Source organism: Pleurodeles waltl, chromosome 8 (assembly GCF_031143425.1).
Source record: "Pleurodeles waltl isolate 20211129_DDA chromosome 8, aPleWal1.hap1.20221129, whole genome shotgun sequence".
NCBI lineage: Eukaryota > Metazoa > Chordata > Amphibia > Caudata > Salamandridae > Pleurodeles > Pleurodeles waltl.
Window position 1 is genome coordinate 1,505,094,401 of NC_090447.1, and position 23,878 is coordinate 1,505,118,278.

Sequence of the window (23,878 nt, forward strand, 5' to 3'; positions counted from 1 at the left end):
TGCAAAGAAATCTAAAAGATTTCTCTGCGTTATTTATTTTGGCACTTTTAATGCCTGCTCAGAGCAGGCGTTAAAAGGAGGCACACCATTGTTTTCAATGGGCCTAAATGGGATTTGCAGGATTAGTGTCAACAATTTTGGCGCTAATACTGCAAAGCTCCAAAGTAGCGTAAATTTTTTTGACGCTAGTTCCCCTAACTACCGCCATGACAGTGCACACATGGTGGCTTTAGGGGAGTGCTAAGGGGCGCGAGAAATGTAGCCCTGCACCTTTCTTTAAGCAGGACCTTCATTCTTTCAGATTTTAGCGCCGAGAAATGTTTATTTTTACAACACTCACATCTGCTCTAATTCTTCCCCGTGTGAAAAGCGGCCACCACCACCCCTTTTCTGTACTCCTGCCTCCTGTCTCGCCCCACAAGGCCTCGATCCGGGATCTCCCTCCTTCTGGCGCGCGCATTAACCACATGTGCGTTTAATAAACCAAAGCGTCTCATCTCTGCTGACAAAGGAATAATTTAATTATAGCGCCGCACAAGGGAATTAAATCTGCTGCTGCGTAGCGGGGTGGGTGCAGTCAGGCCTGAAGCAAAATCCGCCATTAAGGGCCTGTCAGAATGTCAAACTGGGCCCATGCGATGGAGCGCGGTGCCGCCACGCTGATGTCCTGGGAAAGTTTCGCGAACCTCATTGTCGCGTGAAAATAGTCCGAATCATGGCAACGTTACTTGTCCTACACGTAAAGAGCTGTCTGACACAGGCAGCTATTTTAGAAAGGATCAGTTGAACATTTAACAATTCAAAGAGGGTACTTTATAACACGGGACGCAAGAATGTGTTTTTGGAATCAGGGTAAGGATGGGACAAAAATAGGTCCGGGCACCAAAATAAGAGTGGCCCCTTTAGTCATCCAGATAGCCATAAAAACAGTGGCTCTCTTTTGACAATCATGCTAGTTTTGAACTTGTAAAGACACTCAGCATGGGTCTTTTGGAAGGTTAGGGAGACTGCACCCGTAGGTGTTTGCTGCAGGCAATGCTTATGGCAATACCAGGGAAGTCCAACAGTAAAACAAGGCCCACCTGCTCGTAAAACAGGCCCCAAAACTGCTAAAAAAATCTGCCCACACACTGATCTGTCAGACTAGCAAATTACGCACTGCCTGATTGCCCGCCAGACCAACCCTATTTGACATAAGTATGAATCATTTAACAAAGTCACCGACTGCCCCAGTGCTATTTTTTCATTTAGAAAATATATGGTATAGCAGGACATAGAAGCCATCAAATAAGGCCACCAGGGTTTTCACTAGCTTTAAACCAAAAGTTCCTTCCATACTACATATTTCCATGTCCACTAACCAGTGTTATACTGCCTTATTTTGCCCTCTGGCAGTACCAGATGGGCTAGCTTGAAAAGGGCAACGTGCGGGCCGGGCTTCGTCAGTACTGGCATGGCCCATGAGACCAAAGAAACAGTCAACACACTGGTCCTTTCCAGCTGGCCCTTCTGTCAGTGCCAGAGTACCCGGTACACCAGTCAGACAGTGCCAGTAATCCATTGAAATGCTCCACTTTTGGGGGACGTCTTTGTTTTTTGGCAAGGCTGTTTGGGACACTGCCATCTTAAAGATTTTTATGGTCTTTGGCATATTTTGGTCCCCTTTTTAAAATAGCTTTGATTTTTAAAAACCTAAATTTAGCTAATTCAAGCTGTTATGTGTCTTATATGTGTGTTATGTTATGTTGATTTGTAAGGCATATTGCTCACCCGAAAGAACCCTTATAATGCCATACACTACTGAATTGTAGTTGCGATTGCCAGAAATTCATAATCACAAATAAATCCTCCTTCTCAACTAGCATTTTCTCAGCAACGTCGACAATAAAAAAATCATTCCATTCCATATTGTGAAATCTAATAATGTTCTTCTTAAAGCTCTTCCCCTGTCTTGTACTTAATCTCCTTTATATTGTGTTCACTTCAAGAGCTCAACAGTGTCCTACAGCTCAGCTGAGTAAGAGACATCGAAATTGGGACAAAACACATGAATGCAGAGAGATGAAAAGAAAAACATGGCAAGAGAATGAAATTAGAGGATAAAGGGAGATTGAGTGAGAGATAAAGGGATAGGCAATATGGGGAGAGATGGTAGGTAAAGAACAAAAGGTGGGGAAGTCAGAAAGCGGTAGAAAGAGGAAGAGGTAGGGAGAGAAGGAAGGGTTGAGCGATAAGTAAGGATTTGGAGTGAGAAAGGGCCCTAGAGTGAGCTAGAGGCAGGGAGAAGGCAACGTAGAAAGCAGGCGAGGGGTGACTTTTAAAGAGAGAGAATGGTGTGTGTGAGAGAGGTGAGGTGAAGAGAGATTAGGTAGGCGGGACGGCGTGAAGAAGAAAAGGAGCTACAAAGAGAGGACAGAAAGAGAGAGAGAGAATGTAATGATCCAGAAATAGGGAGAGGCAGACAAGACCAAGAGAGGTAACAAGAATGGCGTAAAGAGCTGAGAGAAGTGAGCAGCGGCTGCCACCGCATTTCTCAAGGGAATTGGCAGGGGGACGGAGACGGGGTGAAAATAAATAAATAAAACACACCTACCTTCCTCTGTCCCTGCCGCCTCTCTCGTCGCTCCTCTTGTGGTGTCCCAACATTCACTGCTGGGACACGAGCACGGGCTTCCTAGCAATCCTGGCGCTGCTTTCATGCTAAACTTAGCATGAAAGCAGTGCCAGCATTGATCTGAGTGGCTTGGTTTGCCGCTCAGACACAGCTCCTGGGGTCTGTGCAGTTTCTTTAGCGCGGCTCTTAAACGCAGCCGGGCTGGAGAAACCTAAATGCGCATGTGTGTTTGGCCAGCCTGAGGTGGCCGGCCAAACACACATGCTCACTTATGTGCACTCTCCCCTCCTCGCCACTACCACCTCCCATGACCCAGCCCCGCCCCTCCCTGAACTGCTGGCTGTGCCAGAAGCAGAAAAATAACACAATAGTAAACTATCGTTTTATTTTTCTGCTTCTGGCTCAGCCAGTGGGGCGACACTCCCTCGCCATAGCGAAGGAGCCGCCCCTGGAAGTGAGGTGAAGGGAACGGAGGTGGAGAGAGGGACAGATGGAGAGCAAACTGAGATGTGAGGTAGAAAGCGAATAGGAGGAGGAGGTGGTGAGAGAAGTGCAGCAGCGATATTTGACGTAGAGAAAGAGAAGTGCAGAAGGAAATGGGGAGGGAGGCACAAGGCGAAAGGCATGGAAGGATGGAGAGCGAGATAGAGAGGTCAGGTAAAGAGAGGAGGGTGAGCGAGAGGTGAAGTAGATGGAGGAGAGATAGAAGGAGTTGAGAAGGAAAGTGAGTGGTGAGATGCACAGAGATCAATGAGACAGAGTTGGGGCAGGAAAGGGGTACAGAGGTAGAGATGTAGAGGTAGGTGCAAAGACTAACAGAGTGAGGCGAGGCAATGAGAGATAATGCGAGGTGGGGTAGAGGTAGTTGTAGTCAGAGGTAAATCAGATAGACGTGAAGTAGAGAGGGAGCAGTGATGTAGTGCCGCGAGGTAAATAGACAAAAGGACAGGCATTTAATTGGTGAGCTTGACAAAGATGAGGTACAACTAGAGGGAAAATAGAGAGAGACGTGATGTTGGGAAAGTTTCTGTGGAAAGAGAGGGAAGAGTTATAGAGAGGGCAAGTTGGACAGAGGAAGGCAAGATAAAGAAATTCACTTTATTTTTACAGTAAATGTGGGCATAGTCCTTTCCAGTGGCTGAAATCAGAAACTCTTCTACACCAGATCCAAGGCTGCAGGCCTCCCTGTTGGTTTCCCCTGGTGATATAACCCCACATTTCCAGCCCTGCTGCATAATCACAAGATCCAAGTCCAGTGTAGTGAGGGTTCACTAGCAACAGCAGGTAAAGCACACAAGATAAATTGACAGATTTACTACTATGTCGTACAATGCAGAACTGCAACGAAACTGGCTGTGCTGCCTTGCAGGAGAGGGAGGGAAGGAGCAGGGCAGTTTAGGTGTTATTGCGCCTGATAAATAACAATATCACAGGGCACATTGTTTATCGGGTGTCAAAAATAACCCCTTTTCTGAGTTTGTGGGGAATAACAGATTTTGGTGTTTAACGCACCAAAATCTGCATGGTACACTAAAATGCTTGAGATTTTCCAATATTAAATTTCTGCAGATTTTACCTGCAAAAAATGTAATGACAGTTGAGGTATTTAACATATCTGATAATTATTTTGCTTAGAAATACTTTTACACTTTTCCTGCTTTGTGCAGTACAATGCAGCAGCACGCATGTGTGAAAAGGTAGAAGAAAAAAACTTTTCTCCTACTTTGTGCCTACCGCCTTTTTTGAAACAGCTGCTTTTATGTTTGCATCAATGTCCATTTACTTACAGCTTGATTTGTAGGAATGGCTTTAAATTCAACAGGGCATTCAAGAAAGCCTCACTTTTGTCATAAAATAGGAAGTTAACACTCTAGTTATTCCTTAGAAATCTGTGAAGAAGCTACATTAGCACACTGGAAAATCAACTGACTGCCGCTGGTGGCAGTATGTGGTCACTAAGCCATACCAGACTTTTATCTCACACAGTTGAGGGGCATTTTGGAGAATTCATAGGAAATGTGTCCTCATTTTACCTTTCTGGAGCACTGGCCCTAATTTCCATGACAAAATAAAACCTGTCATTTTCTTCTTTAACTGCAGTCTCCTCCAGAGGCTTTCAATTCTGTAGCTTAGATTACAGCAATATGGCATCCAGGTGTACCTCTTATGTCATCAATACAGAATGTTAGCGCTCTAGATGTCCATTAGAACTCTAGTGAAGCTGCAGTAAAACACCGGGGAATCAACTGACAGGTCACTGCTGCTGGAAACACATTTTACTCAGCATGTCAGACTTTGTTCCACCTCAGTTGGATAAGGAATATATTTGTACATTTACCGAATAGGTGCCCTCATTTGTAGCACTCACTATAATTCCCAGGAGAAAATTATGAGATAACTGTTCCCTCTCAAAGATGCTTCATTAAATCCCAAAAGAAAATCAACATTTTTCACACAGTGAGATCACCTCATATTTCAGCACAGATCCTAAAATTAATATGGCACCATTCAATATATGATCTATATTTTGATTCAAATTTGTTGTTCTCCTTTCTATGTGCTCCTTTTTGTGACCCTCAAAATAAACCATTCATTAAAATGCATTTCAATAGGATAAAAATGGTGGAGCTTTAGCACCAAAAACAAAATCTCAAAATGTAAGCTTCAAATAACCTTCCACCTAACGAGTGCCATGCAAGAACACACAAGCTAAGAAAACTCCCAAATATTAAAGGGGAGCTTGATCTCACCCCGGGCCATCTGACTCCCCCAGTCAGTAGCTATCTAGAAGTACCTTCCCCCTTAGACTTTATTACTTAAATATTGAGCCAAAAATTGTGTTGTAAGAGTATCTTAGCCAGAATACAGAACACAAAAAAGTCTGAATGTAAGTATATATAGGTAGATATAGTTACTATTCTATAACCATTACTTGTGTCCTTGCCATACACTGAATATGATCTCACATATTACCTCACTCATGACATGTGCTATGACATCATTGATAAAAATCACTGCAACATCTGAAATGACATAATTGATGACAATGCTGTGCATGGCGGGGGCACGAGTTATAGTTACTTTAGAACATGAGTTATACTTACTTGGGATACCTATAACTGCCAAATTTCACTGGTTTTGTTCATTTAAAATGATATGCATGAAGAGACATTTTCACCTAACTATAACGCCCCGTTAACCTTTGGTTTTTTATTTAGTGAATTTTAAGTTTTTTAATGAGTTCCTAACTATACTCTCTGTTTAACCTTGTTTTTTTCATTGAATATATATATATATATATATATATGCAATGTACATATATGTGGATTTAGGAATTATACTCCATCCATATATATATAGTCTTACCCTCACAATATCCTGGTAGTTGGTATTATTGTGGGTGCAATATCTTTGTACCACAATATCTGAAGTTTAATATTTTGGCATAATATTGACTTGAGTCCAGAATTATGTTGTTAGCATAATTAAGCCTCTTTAACACTAAAGCATAATTAAGCCTCATTAATACCAACACCAAACCTGCTTGGAGTAGTTGTAGCCTAAAGATAGAGTGAGTTAAAGTACTAAGGTGAAAAAAAGTCCTTTAGTTCATTTGCATGTCTTTGAACACTCCTTCCGGTTGTGAATGTGAGACACTTCCATTCCTCCATCTGAGTCTCTGCAAAGCTTTATCACAGAAATCATTCCCCCTTGCTCCCTTTTAACACTTTTTAAGTTCAACTTTTATAATGCACCTGTCTTGACTTGCAGTTAGTTTGCTCTGTTAGTTTGCAATTGATCAATTCCCTAACTCTGTATATTTTCTACTGATAATTCTAAAATAGCTACGAGTCAAACTCTACGTTTTGCATCGATGTTGTGCTCAATTTGCAATGTGCCATCACATCTAACTTCTTTTTTTTCGTTCTACAGTTCCCCTTGTACTGAAGACCTGTGCAGAGTTTATTGAAACCTACGGAGTTGTGGATGGAATCTACCGGCTCTCCGGAGTAACATCGAACATCCAGAAACTGAGGTAGGACCTTCGCTCAGAGGCATGCTGCTTGAATTTGACGATGAACGCCAGGATTCTGTAAATTAGAGGGGTTGTTAAAGCCTAGCGAGCACTAGGCCGGGTCTTCCCCTATTAAGGCTACTGCAGGGACCCAAGGTGTTTCTTACCTCCACCGGCAAGGCTGAACGACAGGGTTGCCAAATACCAAGGCTAGTCTTGATTCAACTTCATTCCTTTCTCTTCCACTGCTCTACTAGATTTCCTGTCTCCTTATTTTACTCTTGCAGGTTCTTTTTCATTCCATCTTTCCCCAGTGGTCACTATTTTCCTATCTTTCCCTTCCTCTGCAGAACTTACAATTTCAGTGGAGGCAATAACTTGTGCAACCGCCCCGGTCAGAATTAAAAGGCCATATGAAATCAGTACCCATCTTGTGTAAAAGCATATATCTGTAAAGGTTGAAGGGGAAAGTTGGGTGTGAATGCACGGGAATGGATCACGACCTACTGTGATGTTCAGACTCTGGGATGCCCGGTAGACAGAGAGTGAGAGATCTGGTTGACAACAGCCATGCGCCGACGCATCCAGGTCCGCTAGGTCCACTGCTATAAAATCCTGGCCTAACTAGATCCTGTATTGGAATGGAGAACACCTGATAATCTACCCAATTGAGATTTCTGAGAACGAAATCAGTTCAGTAATCAGAATCAGTGCTGAATCTGAGCCGGTGTTTACAGAGGCGCCTTCCTGGGACCTAGATATGAGCCCCAGGGCTTATTCTGCATGCTTATCCATGTATCATCATGTATTTTTAGATCTCTCTTCTTGTAAAATGTTTTTTTTTTTAGGAACTGACTTTGCCACCATGCCTTTTGTGACCTGGTTCCTGTAAGATGGGGTGCTTTTGTACTGCCCGCGAAGGGTACCTGGTCACTATGATGGCCACACACAGGAAAATAGCTCCTCGTACTGATTGGTTGAAGCCAGTGGGTTTGGGACACACCTCCTCTACAAGCATGAGGTGGTGCACAAATGACACTAGGTGACTGAGGTGAATTTGCTCAGGGCAGGTGGAAGCATGCAGACATGCTTTGGCCTCCACACTTCAGTTCTCGCTCTCACCGCCTACATGGTTTTTCCCCTGGTAAAGGGTGCTAGATGCTGCTAGTGAGTCTAAAACAGATTAAGTGCCATTTTCCCTTGCTGCCTTTCCCTGCCCACCAAATCCCTGCCCAGGTGTTGTGTGATGCTTTAAGAGGGGAGATAATCTGCTCCAGTTGATCCTCAGCAGACAGTGTCCATCTGGCACCTCTGTCCATCTTCCTGAACAAAACAGCTGTACAGTCAGATGTCCTTTGTTGTAGTATCCACATGAGAAGCTGCCTCTCATGTTATCATTCTTTCTGGAGTGTTATGCTTTCTAATGCAAGAAACTCCTGGTGCAAAACTCTTGATCTGTGCTCTACATCATCATGGCGTGTTCTCACCAACTGTTACATTTTGCTGCAACATTGAAGGCCGCCTTAAGTGGTACTCCTTTTAGTCACCCTGTGCTCCATAGGATTAGTGTCAGCCAGTGGACGCATCGCCCTGCACATCCACTGCATTTCTCCTTAGATTCCTCCTCCACCTGCAGTTCAGTCAATCATTCAATGCTTCCTTATTCGATTTTAGAAAAAATCCTAAAAGAGAGACAACATCACATACACAAAGTGCTTTTTCATTATGAAGCAAAGTGCAGTGTGTACCTTTGAATAATCATCTAGATTAAGGGTCCTTTGGTACAAGTGACTGAAGCTCAACCTGTTCCAGCAGGTCAACCTGAGGTCTAGCCAGAGAGCAAAACTTGGACAAAGACTGTGGACCAGATATGTGGCCTGGAAACCTGGCCTGGGAACTCTCCTCCTGCATCGCCATATTCTTCATTGAGGAGAGGAACTGCTGTCAACCTACATTCCACAAATTCAAGGCTGCTGTGTTACCTCCAAATGGCTCCCATTTGCAAACCAAAAGGAAAATGGACTGCACTATGATTTGTTTCCTCTAAGTGTTTGGTACAGAGTTTGAAATTGATATGACATTTAGGAGAACAGTTTCCCCAAGGGCTGGATGCAAGTGTTCCCTCCAACATATCCAGTGCTCACTTTTTCCCTCGAGGAGCTCTGCACACCACTGCAGAGGAAAGTAAGCACCAGAGACAACCTTCTGCAGGTTTACTTTTAGGAATAATGCCCATGTCCCCGCTGCTGAGAAGAAATGCTGCTGCTTCTGATGGAACATGGAAGTGGACAGCCCTGTGCGAAGGAAACTTCACCATTTAGTTCAGTACAAGTGTCTTCCTTTGAGGAGTTTGAAGAAGCTTAGTCTACCAAGGCTGGGAGCTCTCAACCACTGCTCGGTCAACCTGGGCACCGCTTTGCATCAGCCTCTTAAGTCAGCTTGCTTTATCCTGTTCTGCACCTGATAAGTGTGAGAAGGCAATTTCTTATATTGCCTCAACCTGAAGATCATGAGAGGTCTGGGTGCCTGGACCAGGCATCACCTCATTCTGCACCCAATGATTGTCAAAGGTCCATGAGCTGGAGCCCTGTAACATCAAATAATTTTTCCAAGCTACTGGTAACCATGTACAGCTGTTGTGCTTCAAACTTTGTGCAGTACATCATTTTGTCAAGTGGCCGTCAACCGTGCATGGGACGTGTTCACTGACATTTGTGCAGCACATCACTTCTTCTAGTATCTGGAGATCATATGCGACGGATGTGACTCGACCTTTGTGCAACGCATCATGTCTCCACCTTGCTCCAGCTGCCAATCACCACATCCATCTATAGATGGACAGTTCTGTTGGCGAGCTCAGTGTAGGCTCCCCCGATTCTGCCTGTCATGCTGTGGCTCAGAATGAGATTCTCACCAACTGTGGCCCAAGAATCATGCAACCACCGCCATCATTGTTGTCCCATTTGTGGCCTCTTCTCTCATCTGCAAAGTACTGTCCGGTTTTCTACCGTGCTAAAAGGAGATCTTAGTATTCCAGTGAGCGAGCAGCAGAATCCCATACATGCACTTCCAGGGACAGCAGCAATACCTGTCACAAGGCTCCTCTCAAGGCCCCTAAGCTATGCAGGCCCCAGAGAACAATCCCGCACAATCCATTGTTTAACTGTAAGGTCCAGCAAGCGTCCATTCACTTGATGATTTTTTGTAACTCAAAAATGTCTGAAATGGCATGTTGACACAAACTTTTATGTGCATGAAACAACTCATGGGCAGGACTGTGATTGCGACACTTCACCTCTCCAAGGAGTGCGAAGTTAGATGTTTAAGCGAGAGATCCCATTGATGTAAATGGCGCAAGATGATTATGATGAGCACAGGTTGGAGGGAAAGGCACCCTCCAATATATACACATCCATATCTATCTATATATGCATGTAAGTGTATATATATATATATATATATAATCACAGATTAATAATGTTGGAGGAATTACTGAATCCTTATGTGGCAGATGTTACTGTTGCTCACGTCACAAGTGTTGGACACACTGAGACACTCCTTAAAAAGTTGATAGTCCTAGTTAATTCTCTGACTGTTTTATAATAAAACTGTTATATTATGAACGGGATCATCACTATCAGCATTTTAAGATAATTCATGTTTTAGTGTCTTTGCACACACTCTAGACTCATCCACAGGGTCCAGAGAACAGAACTTTAGACCAGTAGACAACCAGCCTACAGAAGAGTTCATATCTCTGTTGGTGCTTACAGTAGGGCACGTGGTAATTTGGAGAGTCAGAAATTAGAATCTGTATTTCTAGTTGCGGCCCTGGGACTTCATTTGGCACAGATCTTCTGCTTGAACTGGTCTTCAGCTGGCACGGGTGTTCAGTTACCACAGGTCTTCATCTGGAAAGGGTCTTCAGCTGGCACGAGTATTCAGTTACCACAGGTCTTCAACTGGAACAGGCCTTCAATTAGCATAGGTCTTCAGCTGGCATGGGTCTTCAGTTATCACGGGTCTTCAGCTGACACAGTTCTTCAGCTGGCACGGATCTTCAGCTGCCATGGGTCTTCAGTTAGCACAGGTTTTAAGTTGGCATAGGTCTTTATTTGTCTCTGGTCTTCAGTTGGCATGGGTGTTCGGTTGGCAAGGGTCTCCAGCTAGCACAGGTCTTCACTTAGTCCTGGTCTTCAGCTAGCACAGGTCTTTAGTTGGCACAGGTCTTCAGCTAGCACAGGTCTTTAGTTGGCACAGGTCTTCAGTCAGCACAGGTCTTTAGTTGGCACAGGTCTTCAGTCAGCACAGGTCTTCAGTCAGCACAGGTCTTTAGTTGGCACAGGTCTTCAGCTAGCATAGGTCTTCAGTTGGTACAGGTCTTCAGTTAACACAGGCCTTCAGTTGGCACGAGTTTTCACAGGTCCTTAGTTGCCACTGGTTCTCAGCTGCACGGGTCATCAGTTAGCACAGATTTTCAGTTGCCATTGGTCTTCTGCTGGCATTGGTCTTCATTGAACTACGTATCCTCTGCTGATTTGGCAGCCTTCATCCTGTGTAGCTTGTGACATTTGGTGATGGGCAGTTCTGGTACCTTTTCAATGGAGTCCAGGATAAAGTTTGTACTTCTGTTTTACTGCAGCATGGAAGTTGGCGGTTTGGTCGGAAAGGAGTTGGGATTCCCGTTACGGGGATTCCTTGATAAAGGAATTAACTGCTCTCAGCTAGCTTTAAGGCCTTTGAAATTCCTACTTGATGGGGAAGCCATTGAGTATGGTCAGACCATGAGAAGTTGGTATAAGATTGGCAACACAAAAGGATGATGGACGGAGTGCTGAAACTTTTCAAACACTCACCCCCAGCTACAGATCTGGGTTTAATCCATTGTTCTTTTGCTCACTGCGTCACCCCAGTTTGGACCCAGCCATATGCAAATCAATCTTGACCCTGTTCCCCATGGGAACAGTCCAGTCTGAACCGCCAGGCCAGGTCCTCCTTGGACCAGAAACGGGCATCCTGGGACCAGTTCCGGGGTATCCCCCCTCATCAACCAGGGTAGCTTGAATCCAGTGGCACAGTGAGCAAGGGACCCGCTTCTGGGCATACCCTGGCCACTTCGGGAGACTTTAGCAACACAAAAGGATGATGGCCGGAGTGCTGAAACTTTTTAAACACTCACCCCCAGTCACAGATCGGGTTTTAATCCATTGTTCTTTTGCTCACCATGCCACCCCAGTTTGGACCCAGCCATTTGAAAACCAGTCTTGACCCTGCTCCCCATGCTGCTAAAGTTGGTATGAGATGGCATCCTTGAGCAAGGAACATGAGCATGGCATGAGTTATAGGTCAGGAATATGAGAGAGCTGTAAAAGATGGCCATTTAAAGGTTAGCAACCTTTATTTTTATATATAAATGTTTCAGTTCTATTACAAATGTCCACCCAATGAATTTAAAATGTTACTTCCGTTATCTGTGAGCACATCCAGTGCTAAAAAGAGGTGGTTCTGGTCATTACAATAGATGGAATCCCCTTTTGATGCTGCTTGACTTAGGTTGCTCACGACACCTAACAAACACAATATAAACATGCAGCAGGCATTTTGGAAATGTGTTAGTGTTCCAACATTTGAACATTCTTCCCATTAAACAATGCTTACATCTTTGAAAGATGCTGATGATGCGCCCTTCAGCCAGCTCTGCGCACAAAGAACATTAGCGCCCTGATGCAATGATGGGAGCTCGTTATGGGAGCGCATTAGGGGTGCTTTCCTTTGGCTTGAGGCCCATTACTGCGGGAAGGAGAAATTAACAGCCGTTAGTGCCTGGAGACAAATGCAATAATACTTAAATGCATGCGAGTTGTAGATCTGTAATTCCTGTTCACATTGTCCTGGTTGTAATTTCCTTTCATTAGGGATTGGGCGTCTGAAGAGTCTTTCCCTGTTGAAATGGTGCAGTACTGGACAGATATGCCCAAGCACTGTCCATTAGATAGTGTTTCTTTCTTTCTTTTTAAATTATTTTTATATTTGCCCACACAGGCACATTAGTAGCAAAATATAATGGCTATTTCAGCTTACTAAGAGCACTGTACATGTTGCTTTCTTCTGAACTTGGCCCAAACTCCCAAACAGTGTGTGCGACATTTTAGTTTTGTCACACACATGGAGATACTAAAATGACTTTCATTGACACTTTCTGCCAAACCATTGTGGTACAGGTTTGCCATTTTCACCCTTACAGCTTTGATTCCCTCTAATCATGGAGATCCCTGACCACAAATCATTGACCTCTGCCCCTGCCTCCCCTGCCCCCAGGATCCAACCATTTCGCATAATAATCTCTTGTGCAGCAGTCGACAGGTGAAATCGGTCCTTTTAGTTACCTGAATCTTTTCACCCTGAGTCCTCGACCCACTCTTATCCTTATTTATCTGTCAGTTACCTGGGATTGTTGGAGCCTTCATGTCATTGAGTGAGGCAATCAGTGGAAATAGTTCTTAGAGTTTTCATCTAATTATTATTCACGGTTTCTTTGTCATGGGTTCCAAAGGTGCACTTCTATTACACAAGGATGCACATAAAGCCGGGCAGGGTACTGTGTGTGACACACCGTACAAAAGAGAGCTGAGTTTACTTACCGGTCCTAGTTGCATGCATGGAGTCTTGCTTCAGCTTTGAGTCTCATGTCTTAGATCTTCCTAGGTGTCACCAAGCAGTCCTTACCTCACTCATACAGAGCAGCCCCCAGGTGGTGAGCAGAATGCAGAACTTAATGCAGAATCACTTGCACAACACGCTTACTGCCATGCAGACTCCAGGCAAACCATTGTCTCGTGGGCCAGGTGTGGGTTCTAAGGAGACTTTGTGATTCTAGAGAAAAGTACTCAGGCTCGGGGAGATCTCGGGCTAAACGACCCGATACCCGTTAATCGGTCAAGGAAAGAAAATGAAAGGGACAGGTTGTAAGGCAAACATGTGCAACATCAGTGAAGCCATGTTCCCAACCATACCTTGCATCAGACATACATGCTCTATCAATACATATGTCATGAGTTGCATCCAATAAGCATTCCTATTGTGTACCAGTAAGAATGTATTCCACATCTATGATGCTCTCCAGGTGTTCTGATGATAGTTGACTCACAATGTGATTCCAGGTATTCTTCTGTGTCTTGTTATCAAGGACCCTTCTCAAGGATGTTGGCCTTTCTCAATTGCTGACAGTAGTTCATGCTGTACATGGTCCAAGTTTTGTACTGGGCTGTCTCCTTGGTGTGTAGGTAGGAGGACCAACCATTTGAGGTTCAGGGTAGTTATGAAGATGGACTTACAGTGAAGAAGTTCTCTAGGTAGCTCTTTGCCAGGATTTGTTCAGGGGTCATCTGGGGTGGTCTGCAGCCTTAGGAATCATACAGTCAAGAGCCTTCATGTTGGTGAGATTTGTCCTCAGCATTATTTTGCTCCAAATAAGCTCTCCGGGTAGCTCCTTGTCACACTTGGTTCAGCAGACATGAGGGGTGATCTAAAGCTTAGAAAACACAAATTCAATAGTCTTCATGTTGGTGACATTTCTCGAGTCCTATTTTGCCTTTTTTGTAGATAATGATTGTCATTCAGGTGTATTTGCCCTCAACTAAGTTAACAGTGAGATGTGCTGCCTAGAATCCCTCTATGGGACAAGATTGGCTAAGCATTTAGAAAGGTGTTTTCCCAAGATGGCGCATAGATCGTGTGGTCAATGTAAGTCAGGCCATTCCTGAATTTGTGGTATCTGTCAACCAGACATGCCTCTGATTGTTAAGAGGGTAGTCACTGTTGAATTTCCTCTTGGTCTTTCTCATGCATCATAAGATGGATAATCCATTTTGAAGTAGTCTGCCCGGCAAGCATGGGATGACATCCTTAAGCAAGGGACATGAGCATGGCTGCAATTACAGATTAAGTACACAATAGAGCTATAAATGGTTGACTTTTAAACCCTTATTTTTAGGTGAGGCCTACCAGATGCAAAAGACATATTGTGGTCTTACCAAGAACATACAAGAGTTTACAGGCAATCCATTGCTTAACATTGATTGGCTTTACTGTCAGTCTCATGTACCTGCTCCTTATTCAGTGGCTTTTCGTGTCCCAGCTTGTCAATCTGGTGTTTGTTCCTCCTATAGCGTATCGGCTCTTTATCGTCTCTTTAATTGCCTGGCTCCTGTGCTTCCACTCGTCTCTTTTAGAGAACTATGTTTTTCTTTTTGTTTAAATTATACATAAGAGTGCATGTGTTTTCCAGCTGTCTCATGTGTTTTTCTCCCCAACCTCACATTGCCTCATGTTCTTTGCTCACAATACCTCCACTTATGTTGCTGTCTCTCGCCTGTATGATTCTGCCCCCACACTCCATGTTGCCCTCCCTCTCTCATGTGTTTCTCCCTTTGCCCCTGTGTTGTCTTACCTATGTTGCATCTCCCCGCCCGCCAAGTTGCTTCTTCTTCTGCCTGCTGTGTTCCTTCGACCGCTCCCTTCCCCAACTCACTGCCTTATATTTTATTTACATTTTTTTTAAAACCTTTCTCTGTATTTTTTCGAAAATGTGCCAATTTATACTAACAAAGGACAAGACTGCTTGTAGTGGGTTCAGAATAGCTTAAGGTTGCCACTAGCCCCCTTCCTTTCAATAAATGGCAGCTGATATTACTGGTTTACTTTTTTCTGACTTTTGATGGTCACCACTCACTACTGCAGAGTATAAAACTGCTATGCAGTAGCAAACAGCACAGCAACAGCACATGCTGAACAGTTAAGATGTAGCACAGTTGACAAGGTCATGGTGCAGCAGTGCCCATGACCGAGGCACAGAAGACAGCACCTCAGTGGGCCCTCAAACAGCATAGCGCAGGCTACTAGTTTGGTGCAGCGCCCTTTGTATGTACTGACCTTAGCGCCTTAAAGCAGCTGGTGAGCAGGATGGCTTGAGAGAGGAAATCAGAGACAAAGGCCCTGATTATGACCTTGGAGGATGAGATACTCTGTCACAGACGTGATGCATATCCCGTCCGCCTTATTACAAGTTCCATTATACTCTATGGAACTTGTAAAATGGCGGGCAGGATATTCATCATGTTTGTGACAGAGTATCCTATCCTCCAAGGTTGTAATCAGGCCCTAAGTGCGTAACTACTGTTTTCTGCTACATAAAAATGGCATAAGAAATCGAACAGCAACATTATCATTATTCTTTGTTTGACCCTACGGAGAAAGGCAGCATAAGATAACTGGGTGGGCGCTGGCGTTAGGGCAGTGCGACTGGTGCCACCACACATGACGCCAAACTCAGGGGGCGTTGTGCTGTGTTTTGAAATATCTTATGGGTTTTAAAGCACCTGCTGCAGAGTTCCTTGTGTGTCCAGCAATTTTAAGGCAACAATAAAAATGTCAACATAACTCTGGTGATTAATGCACTTGCTGGAGCGAGATCAGAGTTTTGTCAAGTGGAAGTTTTGATGGCTCATAAAATAGCCTAGAGGGTTAATATGCCTGCTGCAAAGAACTATACAAACCACAGAATTGTATTTTATATGGATAGCTCAGTGGGTTACTGCTTTTGTCACAGAGATCCTTTTGTTAACTGCAGTTCGTAAGTTACAGTCCTAATATAGCACAGGCAGCTAAGCACTGCCACAAAGGGCTGCATGAAAACTGAAAGAAATAGATTAGAACGTTATGATCCCCTCAGTCTTTCATTAACTTAATGTTGCTAAAAATCGTTTGTTCAGGTGCAAATACATTCCTATTAGTGAAGCCCACCCCAAGGACTGTGTTACGTTTTAAATCCGGAGTTTGCACTTCTCCAGAAAAAGCACCGTTAAAATAGGGTGACCAGATTCTGAGAACGAAAAACAGAAATATTAGCAAAAAATAAAAGAAGGACTACAATGTTACATCAATGTGGTGGGGGCCGGAGAAACACATAATGACAGCACTCGGCAACCCAGAAACGCCAACGACGCACTAGAGGAAATAAATAAAATGCCGTTTTTTAACACAATATCACATCTGTTAATTAAATTGCTTTCTGATAACAGCTGCTGGCTAGGTCTGCTATGGAATACAGAAAAACGTGCCTCCCACTGCTTTCAGTCGAATCACTCGGTCCTGAGCCAAATTTGCCTCAGTCTGCCGGGACAGATGATGGAAAACCTCGACGGTCCCGACAAATCTGGGACGCCTGGTCACCCCATTTTTAAAGTATGGAGGGAAAGTGCCGCCTATCCCTTGTCATTATTGCCTTATGTAACATTTCTTATAAACTGATTTACCCATGTGTGAATCATTGTCTCTGTATAATGTGTGTGTGATACTAAGTGCTATGACACCCTACACTGGTAAGTAACGCTATAAAATAAATTAAATACCTGTGAGAGAAGCTCTATTGTGACATGAGGGGCACTGTTCGAGGGTGGTAGTGATAGAGCGGTCCGTACTAGTAATTTACCGGTACTTTGGACGCTCTTTAGGCCGATGAATCTTTTGACTAAGTGGGACTCTCCGTACCCTATGTCGATCAATCGCATCAAATCGATAATCAATAACGAACATAAGCAATACCTTGGTCAACATAACACTTGACAATTAATCCAGAATACATTTCGGCGAACCCTGACCTTTCAGTCAGGAATAACCACACCAGTTTATTCAAAGTTAGTGAATTTTATTTCCCTATATTAACAAAGCTAGCACAATATAAATGTGTCTCAACACCAAATGATAAACGTAAATGAACATTAATAGCTGTCCATAGCGGCGGAACAAGTGCAATCTATGTAGCATTTGAATCACAAGGCATTCGATAATAGCAATGCAAATCACTAATACGATAATCTGTAACGAACTAATCGCATACATTTAGTCAGCATAACAAGATCTCAAATTGCATCGTGCGACAAAAGGAATCCTCATCTAACCTCGAATTAGCATCGGCATGTGGGACTTCATGCAAAAACAATTTAGCAACATCAATTTAGAAAACTCCTAACTAGGGCTCTTATCAAAATCAGCAGTTGGTTACCTAAAGGAAACACAATGCAATTTTACAATTTCCTTTCATATTTACCAATTACGATCAGCAATCAAGGAAGTCTTCGTCTCACAGGTACCGTTCTTCGGTCATCATGGGTACCGTTTCGATCAGCATAGGACGGGGCAAAGGGGCGGGGGTGGACGGGGCAATTGCCTCACGGCGGCAAGGTAAAACTACTACTTCATGCAAGGGATCAAAGTTAATGTCTCTAGGGCCAGAATCATTAAAGTCTCTTTCTCTCGATTAGAGAAAGCATCAAAGTCTCTCAAAATGGCGTCGCAGCAAAGTGGGCCATAATAGCTACGAAGTCTGCAAAATGGCGGGATGTCCAATAATGGATACTTTCCTCTCGTGCACCTGGGTTTTATAGACAACAGTTCAAATCCAGTAGGGTCTTCCATTGGAGGGTTCATAGGTTAGCTTCAAATTGTCCAATCAAAAACGACAGTTCTCAAGCTTTTACTTAAGCATACATTATCCTTGGAGATGGGTACGCAAGTTGCAACATTTTATACCAATTAACTCACTTTCAGAGCCTCCATTGTCCGCACCTGCAAATCGACCTTGGAGTGAAGAGAAAATATGCCAGGCTGGCACGAAACCTTAAGATAAGCATGTGAACGGTCTCAGTGGAAAAGTACAGCTTCAAGCAAAAATACACGTTTAATAGCACATTGGAAAAATACGAGCATCTAAACCGTGAGACCAGGCCACTAGGCCGAAGCCTGCACTAAAGTAATGCTAAGCTAAGGCATTTCAAACAAGCAAATCATAGCACACGTTTACGATTATGTCGGATTAGTGCAATTCTAATACACCACGTTATATAAAGCACGCTTATAAATGTTGGCAAACTACTCTGAGGGCACATTTTGTCCCCGTACAATCTTTATTAGTTCGGTTAAAGTCACACATGATTATTTCACACTACGTTTACGCGTTAATAAATGTAAAACCTTCATTTTCTGCTTCATCAATCCCTCCTCTGATGACTATTAGTCATCACACCAAACCACGCCCACAAATTTTATTCCATTAAAATTCTGTCAGTTCCCTTTTCCTTTTAATTCCCCTAGTTTGCGCTTTGTATTCTTCTGCCATTCTTTTCATAATTTTCTCTTCTTTTCTTCTTTTAATTCTTTCCATAATCATTATTATTCCCGTTTTTATTCCCCAAATTCCAAATATACAAATTATTACTATTAATATTCCCTCTATTATTTTCAGCAATATTCCATTCCAAATTCCCCCAATCCAATGTCCCACTGAAGCAAGTCCTTTTCCAACCTTCTCCCACACTCCTGGTTCTTTCAATTCCTTCAAATCTGCACTCTCTTTTGTTAGATTAGCAAGCATAGTTTTAATTTTCACACTATTGTCAGGAATATATGTACAACAGTGTCGTGCACCAAGCATTTTGCAAACGCCACCATCCTTTGCTAAAAGAATGTCTAAAGCAAGCCTGTTTTGAAGAGTCATAGCTCTTTCCGCTGCAAGTTCAGCATCTATCAGGATTATAGCACCTGAAAACTTCGTCAACATGTTATCCACTATAGTAGACAACTTTCTTATTTTGATGGAATTCAACACAACTCCCAATGAAGGAATCATGGCTCCAAATATATCTCCTACCACAGCAGCTGCGGTCTCTCTTTTCTGGATACGATGGGATCCAGATGTCTTTTGAATCATCGATAGGTCATCCAGTTGATAAACCTTTGGGAACACTATACCCAAATAACATCTCCCCCACCATCCCTTTGGAAGACGATAATAGGCATTATACCCACAAATGTAATATACACCTGGAATGACAGGGTCAAGTCCGTTCATCATGAATGTCCATTTGGCCTTAAAAATAAACGTATGTTTACACTCACTCGCTCCTACAAAAATGTTGTCATACTAAGATTCACCTCGATATATACAAAATTTCCCTACATGCCAAGCATCTAAAGCTATTTTCCCTTGTGTCTTTATTGCAGCAAAATCATAATTATCTACTGAAGTCCTCTTATGTAGCTCCTTTTCTAATTTCGCCTTCATTTGTGCCCTTCTATCATCTGTGCGATCTAAAAAGCTTATTTCTACTGCAGAGAGCGAGCAGGTAAGGTTTTCCCTATGAGCGTGAGCCGTTTCAAAAGGTTGCATTGGCTCGAAAAATTCCCTCATTATTTTAGCATCCCAATCTTTAGCAATCTGGCTTAGCTGCGCTATTATAGGAACATATGCAAAGGTAACATCATAATTTGAGTAAAAATACTGTATGTTAGTTTGACCATAAAATCTAGACATTACTATACTACATGTAATCCCGTATGTAAGAGGCATGTGGTGATAAGTCACCCCTTCCTTTACTGATGTCGGTATCTGTGTACACACATAACAATCTTTCGCATCCATAGTCTCAACATATTCAGTTAGCAAGCGATAGAAAACGTTATACGAAAGCTCTTTCTTATCATGCAAGAGTCTCTCATCTAATGCTAGTCTTTTCAATGCGGTTAGTTCAGTGACAGTAACAGGAGCAAGAGTAGAAGCATCAATTCTCTCATTCTCAGTCTTACCATGCATTCCAAGCACAATTGCCATTATTATTAGTACACATGCAATTATCAAGCCTATACACACATATTTACAATATCTCTTTCTATTGTTTTGCGTCATGATCTGTATAGAATCAGAGAGCTGGAAGCACCTGTAAAAGAAACTATTTAGCAATTCAGTTACAAAGCTGAACGAGCGCAATGTTCACACCGTCTTCTTCAGAAGGCCAGTCACTTATCGGTTAGCAGCATTTGTCTCAATTCGGCAATCTCAGTCTTTATCGGTTTAGCAAATGTCTCATCCGGTTTAGCAATATCTCAGCTGGTTGTTTGTTTCACGTTGGATTGTAGCAAGTAATATCATTTATTACCCTTTCAATCGACAGAGTCCATAAAACTTTTCTTTTCTATTGGTATCTCTTCTTCTTCTTCGTTCTCGATGCTTAGAGATACAAACTCGTCAGTCCAATCGTCATTTACTACATATGCCCATTCAGGACCGGAATATCTCCTGTTTGGTATCCTTTTCCTTTTCAATTTTGCTTCTCTTTTTGATTCTGCTTCGCTGTTACTTTCCTCTTTTGTCAAGTCTTTTTCTTCACTTGAGGATTGTTCCACAACAGTCACTTCCTTTCTTTGCTCTTTCACTTTTGGCCTTTCTCCGTCGTTCAAACCTTCTCCAGTCCTTTCTTTTATTGGTGATATACTTAGTCTCCTCTTTCCACCGTGTCCATTTGATGGACCTGCGATCTTTTCTGTGGAAGCTTGAACTTTTTCGTTCTGTTCTGCCTTGTCCCCTCCTTCTGGGGAATCAATCACGTTCTCTTTTTCTTTTTCTATACCGTCTGCTTCTGGGAAAGCCCTCCTCTGATCAGGCTCTCCTGCTTTTTCACCTTCTTCGAGCCCTTCGTCACCGTTACTTTCGTCAGGCTCTTTATCACTTTCAGCTGCTTCAGGTTCTTTGTCACCTTCAGCTGCTTCAGGCTCTTTGCTACCCTCAGCTGCTTCAGGTTCTTTGTCACCTTCAGCTGCTTCGTCACTGTCTGAACTTTCTCCTTGGTCTTCCCCAAGCGAGTTGGTCTCTTCGTCCTCAGAGAATATCTCTCTCTCTCCCGTTTCTGCCTGTTCGCCTTCAGTTCGGTTTTGCTCTGTCTCAGCACTCAGCACTGCTTTGTCAGGCACTGGTAATTTCAGCGCTTCAACTTCCTCATCTGTGGGACACAACACCTTCTTTGTGTGACTGGCGTGAATCCAGTTGGGAACCCCCGCACACTTCACAGCGGTAGTTGTCGTCAGGATCACTTGGAAAGGGCCTTTCCAACGGGGTTCCAGACACGACTTTCTCACGTGCTTCTTTACCACGACCCAGTCACCTGCTTTCAGTGCGTGTCCTGGACCTTGGATTGGTGGCAAGGTGGTCGCTTCCACCTGGTGAGAGAAAGAGCGAACCACGTCAGCCAGACCCTTGCAGTAGTCTAACACCATATCATCTGTAATATTCAAAAGCGCGTTTGCGGGAACTGCAGGAAGTCTCATAGCCCTGCCCATGAGGATTTCGTGCGGAGACAATCCAGTTTTTCTATCAGGGGTGTTTCTCATTGACATTAGCACTAAGGGCAATGCGTCAGGCCATTTCAAATTTGTCGATGCACATATTTTCGCCATTCTTGATTTCAGTGTACCATTCATCTGCTCCACCAATCCTGATGCTTCAGGGCGATAGCTACAGTGCAGCTTTTGCTCAATGTTCAGCGCTTCACAAAGTAACTTTATCACTTCGTTATTGAAGTGACTTCCCCTATCTGATTCTAAAGAGATCGGGAATCCGAAACGTGGTATTAACTCTCTCAACAATAGCTTTGCAACTGTAAGGCTGTCATTTCTACGTGTGGGATATGCCTCAATCCAGTGACTAAAAATGCACACAATCACCAACACGTATTTCAGTCCCCCATGCACAGGCATCTCAATGAAGTCCATCTGCATACGACTAAAAGGCCCGCTTGCCCTACCAATGTGGCTAGCGTTCACAACTGTTCCCTTTCCTGGGTTCATCTGCTGGCAAGTGACACATCGATGGCAAACTGCTTCTGCAGCTTGACGAAATCTGGGGTTAAACCAATCAGTTTTAAACAATCTTATCATGGCATCTCTCCCTAGGTGAGCTTGCCCATGATAGAACCGCGCAAGCTGTGATAAGAGACTGTTTGGCAAAACAAATTTTCCCTCATTTGAAACCCTTAGCTCGTCTGGTCTCTTTATACATTGTGATTTAATCCAGGAATCTCTTTCATCCTCTCTCACATTATTTTGTAATGCTTTTAATTCATCTATTGTATCTACGACTTTCAGGGCAAATGCTTCAGCTGGTTCGAGTTCTGGCTCACTTATCGAATTCCAATCATCCCTGAGTAATATACAGTTCAAGGCACAAAATCTTGCGACTTGATCCGCATATGCATTTCCCAGAGAAACATAGTCCTGTCCTTTTGTATGAGCACTGCACTTTACCACTGCAACTTCGGCTGGCACTTGAATGGCGTGTAACAATTCCCTTATCCTCTCCCCGTTCTTCACTGGGGATCCTGAAGAAGTCAGGAAACCTCTCTGGGACCATAGTTGTCCAAAGTCATGCACAATCCCAAACCCGTACTGACTATCAGTGTAAATGGTGACTTTCATCAATGCAGACAGTTGACATGCTCTGGTAAGGGCTACAAGTTCTGCTACTTGTGCAGAATAGACTCCTTGAAGCCATCCCGCTTCCAAGACCCCTGTTACAGTACATACAGCATATCCTGCTTTCAAAATCCCCATCCCGTCTCTTAGACATGAACCATCAACAAAAAGAATTTGGTCATTTTCATCAAGCTTAGTATCCTTAATGTCCGGTCGGGGTTTTGTGCAAAATTCAGTCACCTGAAGGCAGTCATGCTCGACGTCTTCAGCGTTCTCAATTTCAGCATTTTCTCCAGGGAGCAAGGTTGCTGGATTCAACGTAGTGCACCTTTTCAGCTGCACATTCGGTGAGCCCAGAATTATCGTTTCATACCTTGTGAGTCTTGCTCCAGTCATGTGCTGCGTTCGGGAGCGGGTCAAAAGTATCTCAACTGAGTGAGGGACCATGACTGTTACTGGGTGTCCCATCACTATTCCTTCACTCTGAGTGAGGCTGATACCAACTGCTGCTACGGCGCGCAAACACCCTGGGAGTGCTGCTGCGACCGGATCCAAAGTAGCTGAAAAATACGCTACTGGTCTGTTTACGCCACCATGGGCTTGAGTCAAGACAGACAAAGAACATGCATCACGTTCATGACAAAACAATGTGAAAGGCTTTGTGTAGTCAGGCATACCTAAAGCTGGAGCCCTGCACATACATTCTTTCAGTTCAACAAAAGCATCCATCTCATCTCCTTTCAGCTCAATTTCATCCAATGCATCCTTCTGGGTCAGTTTCAGTAGAGGCTTTGCTAGAGTCGAGAAGTTGGGAATCCACTGGCGACAATAACCCACCATTCCCAAAAACTTCCTCACCTCCTTCCTTGTCTTTGGTGGACTCATTTGGAGTATACTTGTTATTCTTTCCTTCATTATTCTCCGTGACCCTTTCTCTATCTGGTGACCCA

At 43.5% G+C, this 23,878-nt stretch overlaps 1 protein-coding gene across 1 annotated transcript in view; it reads left to right on the top strand.

The window, feature by feature from the left end:
• ARHGAP31 (Rho GTPase activating protein 31) overlaps positions 1-23,878 on the top strand; it is a 411,862-nt gene that overhangs the window by 126,819 nt on the left and 261,165 nt on the right. Inside the window, exon 2 of the mRNA XM_069202778.1 lies at positions 6,548-6,650. Coding sequence (XP_069058879.1) covers positions 6,548-6,650 — 103 coding nt within the window. The remainder of the gene's footprint in view (positions 1-6,547; positions 6,651-23,878) is intronic.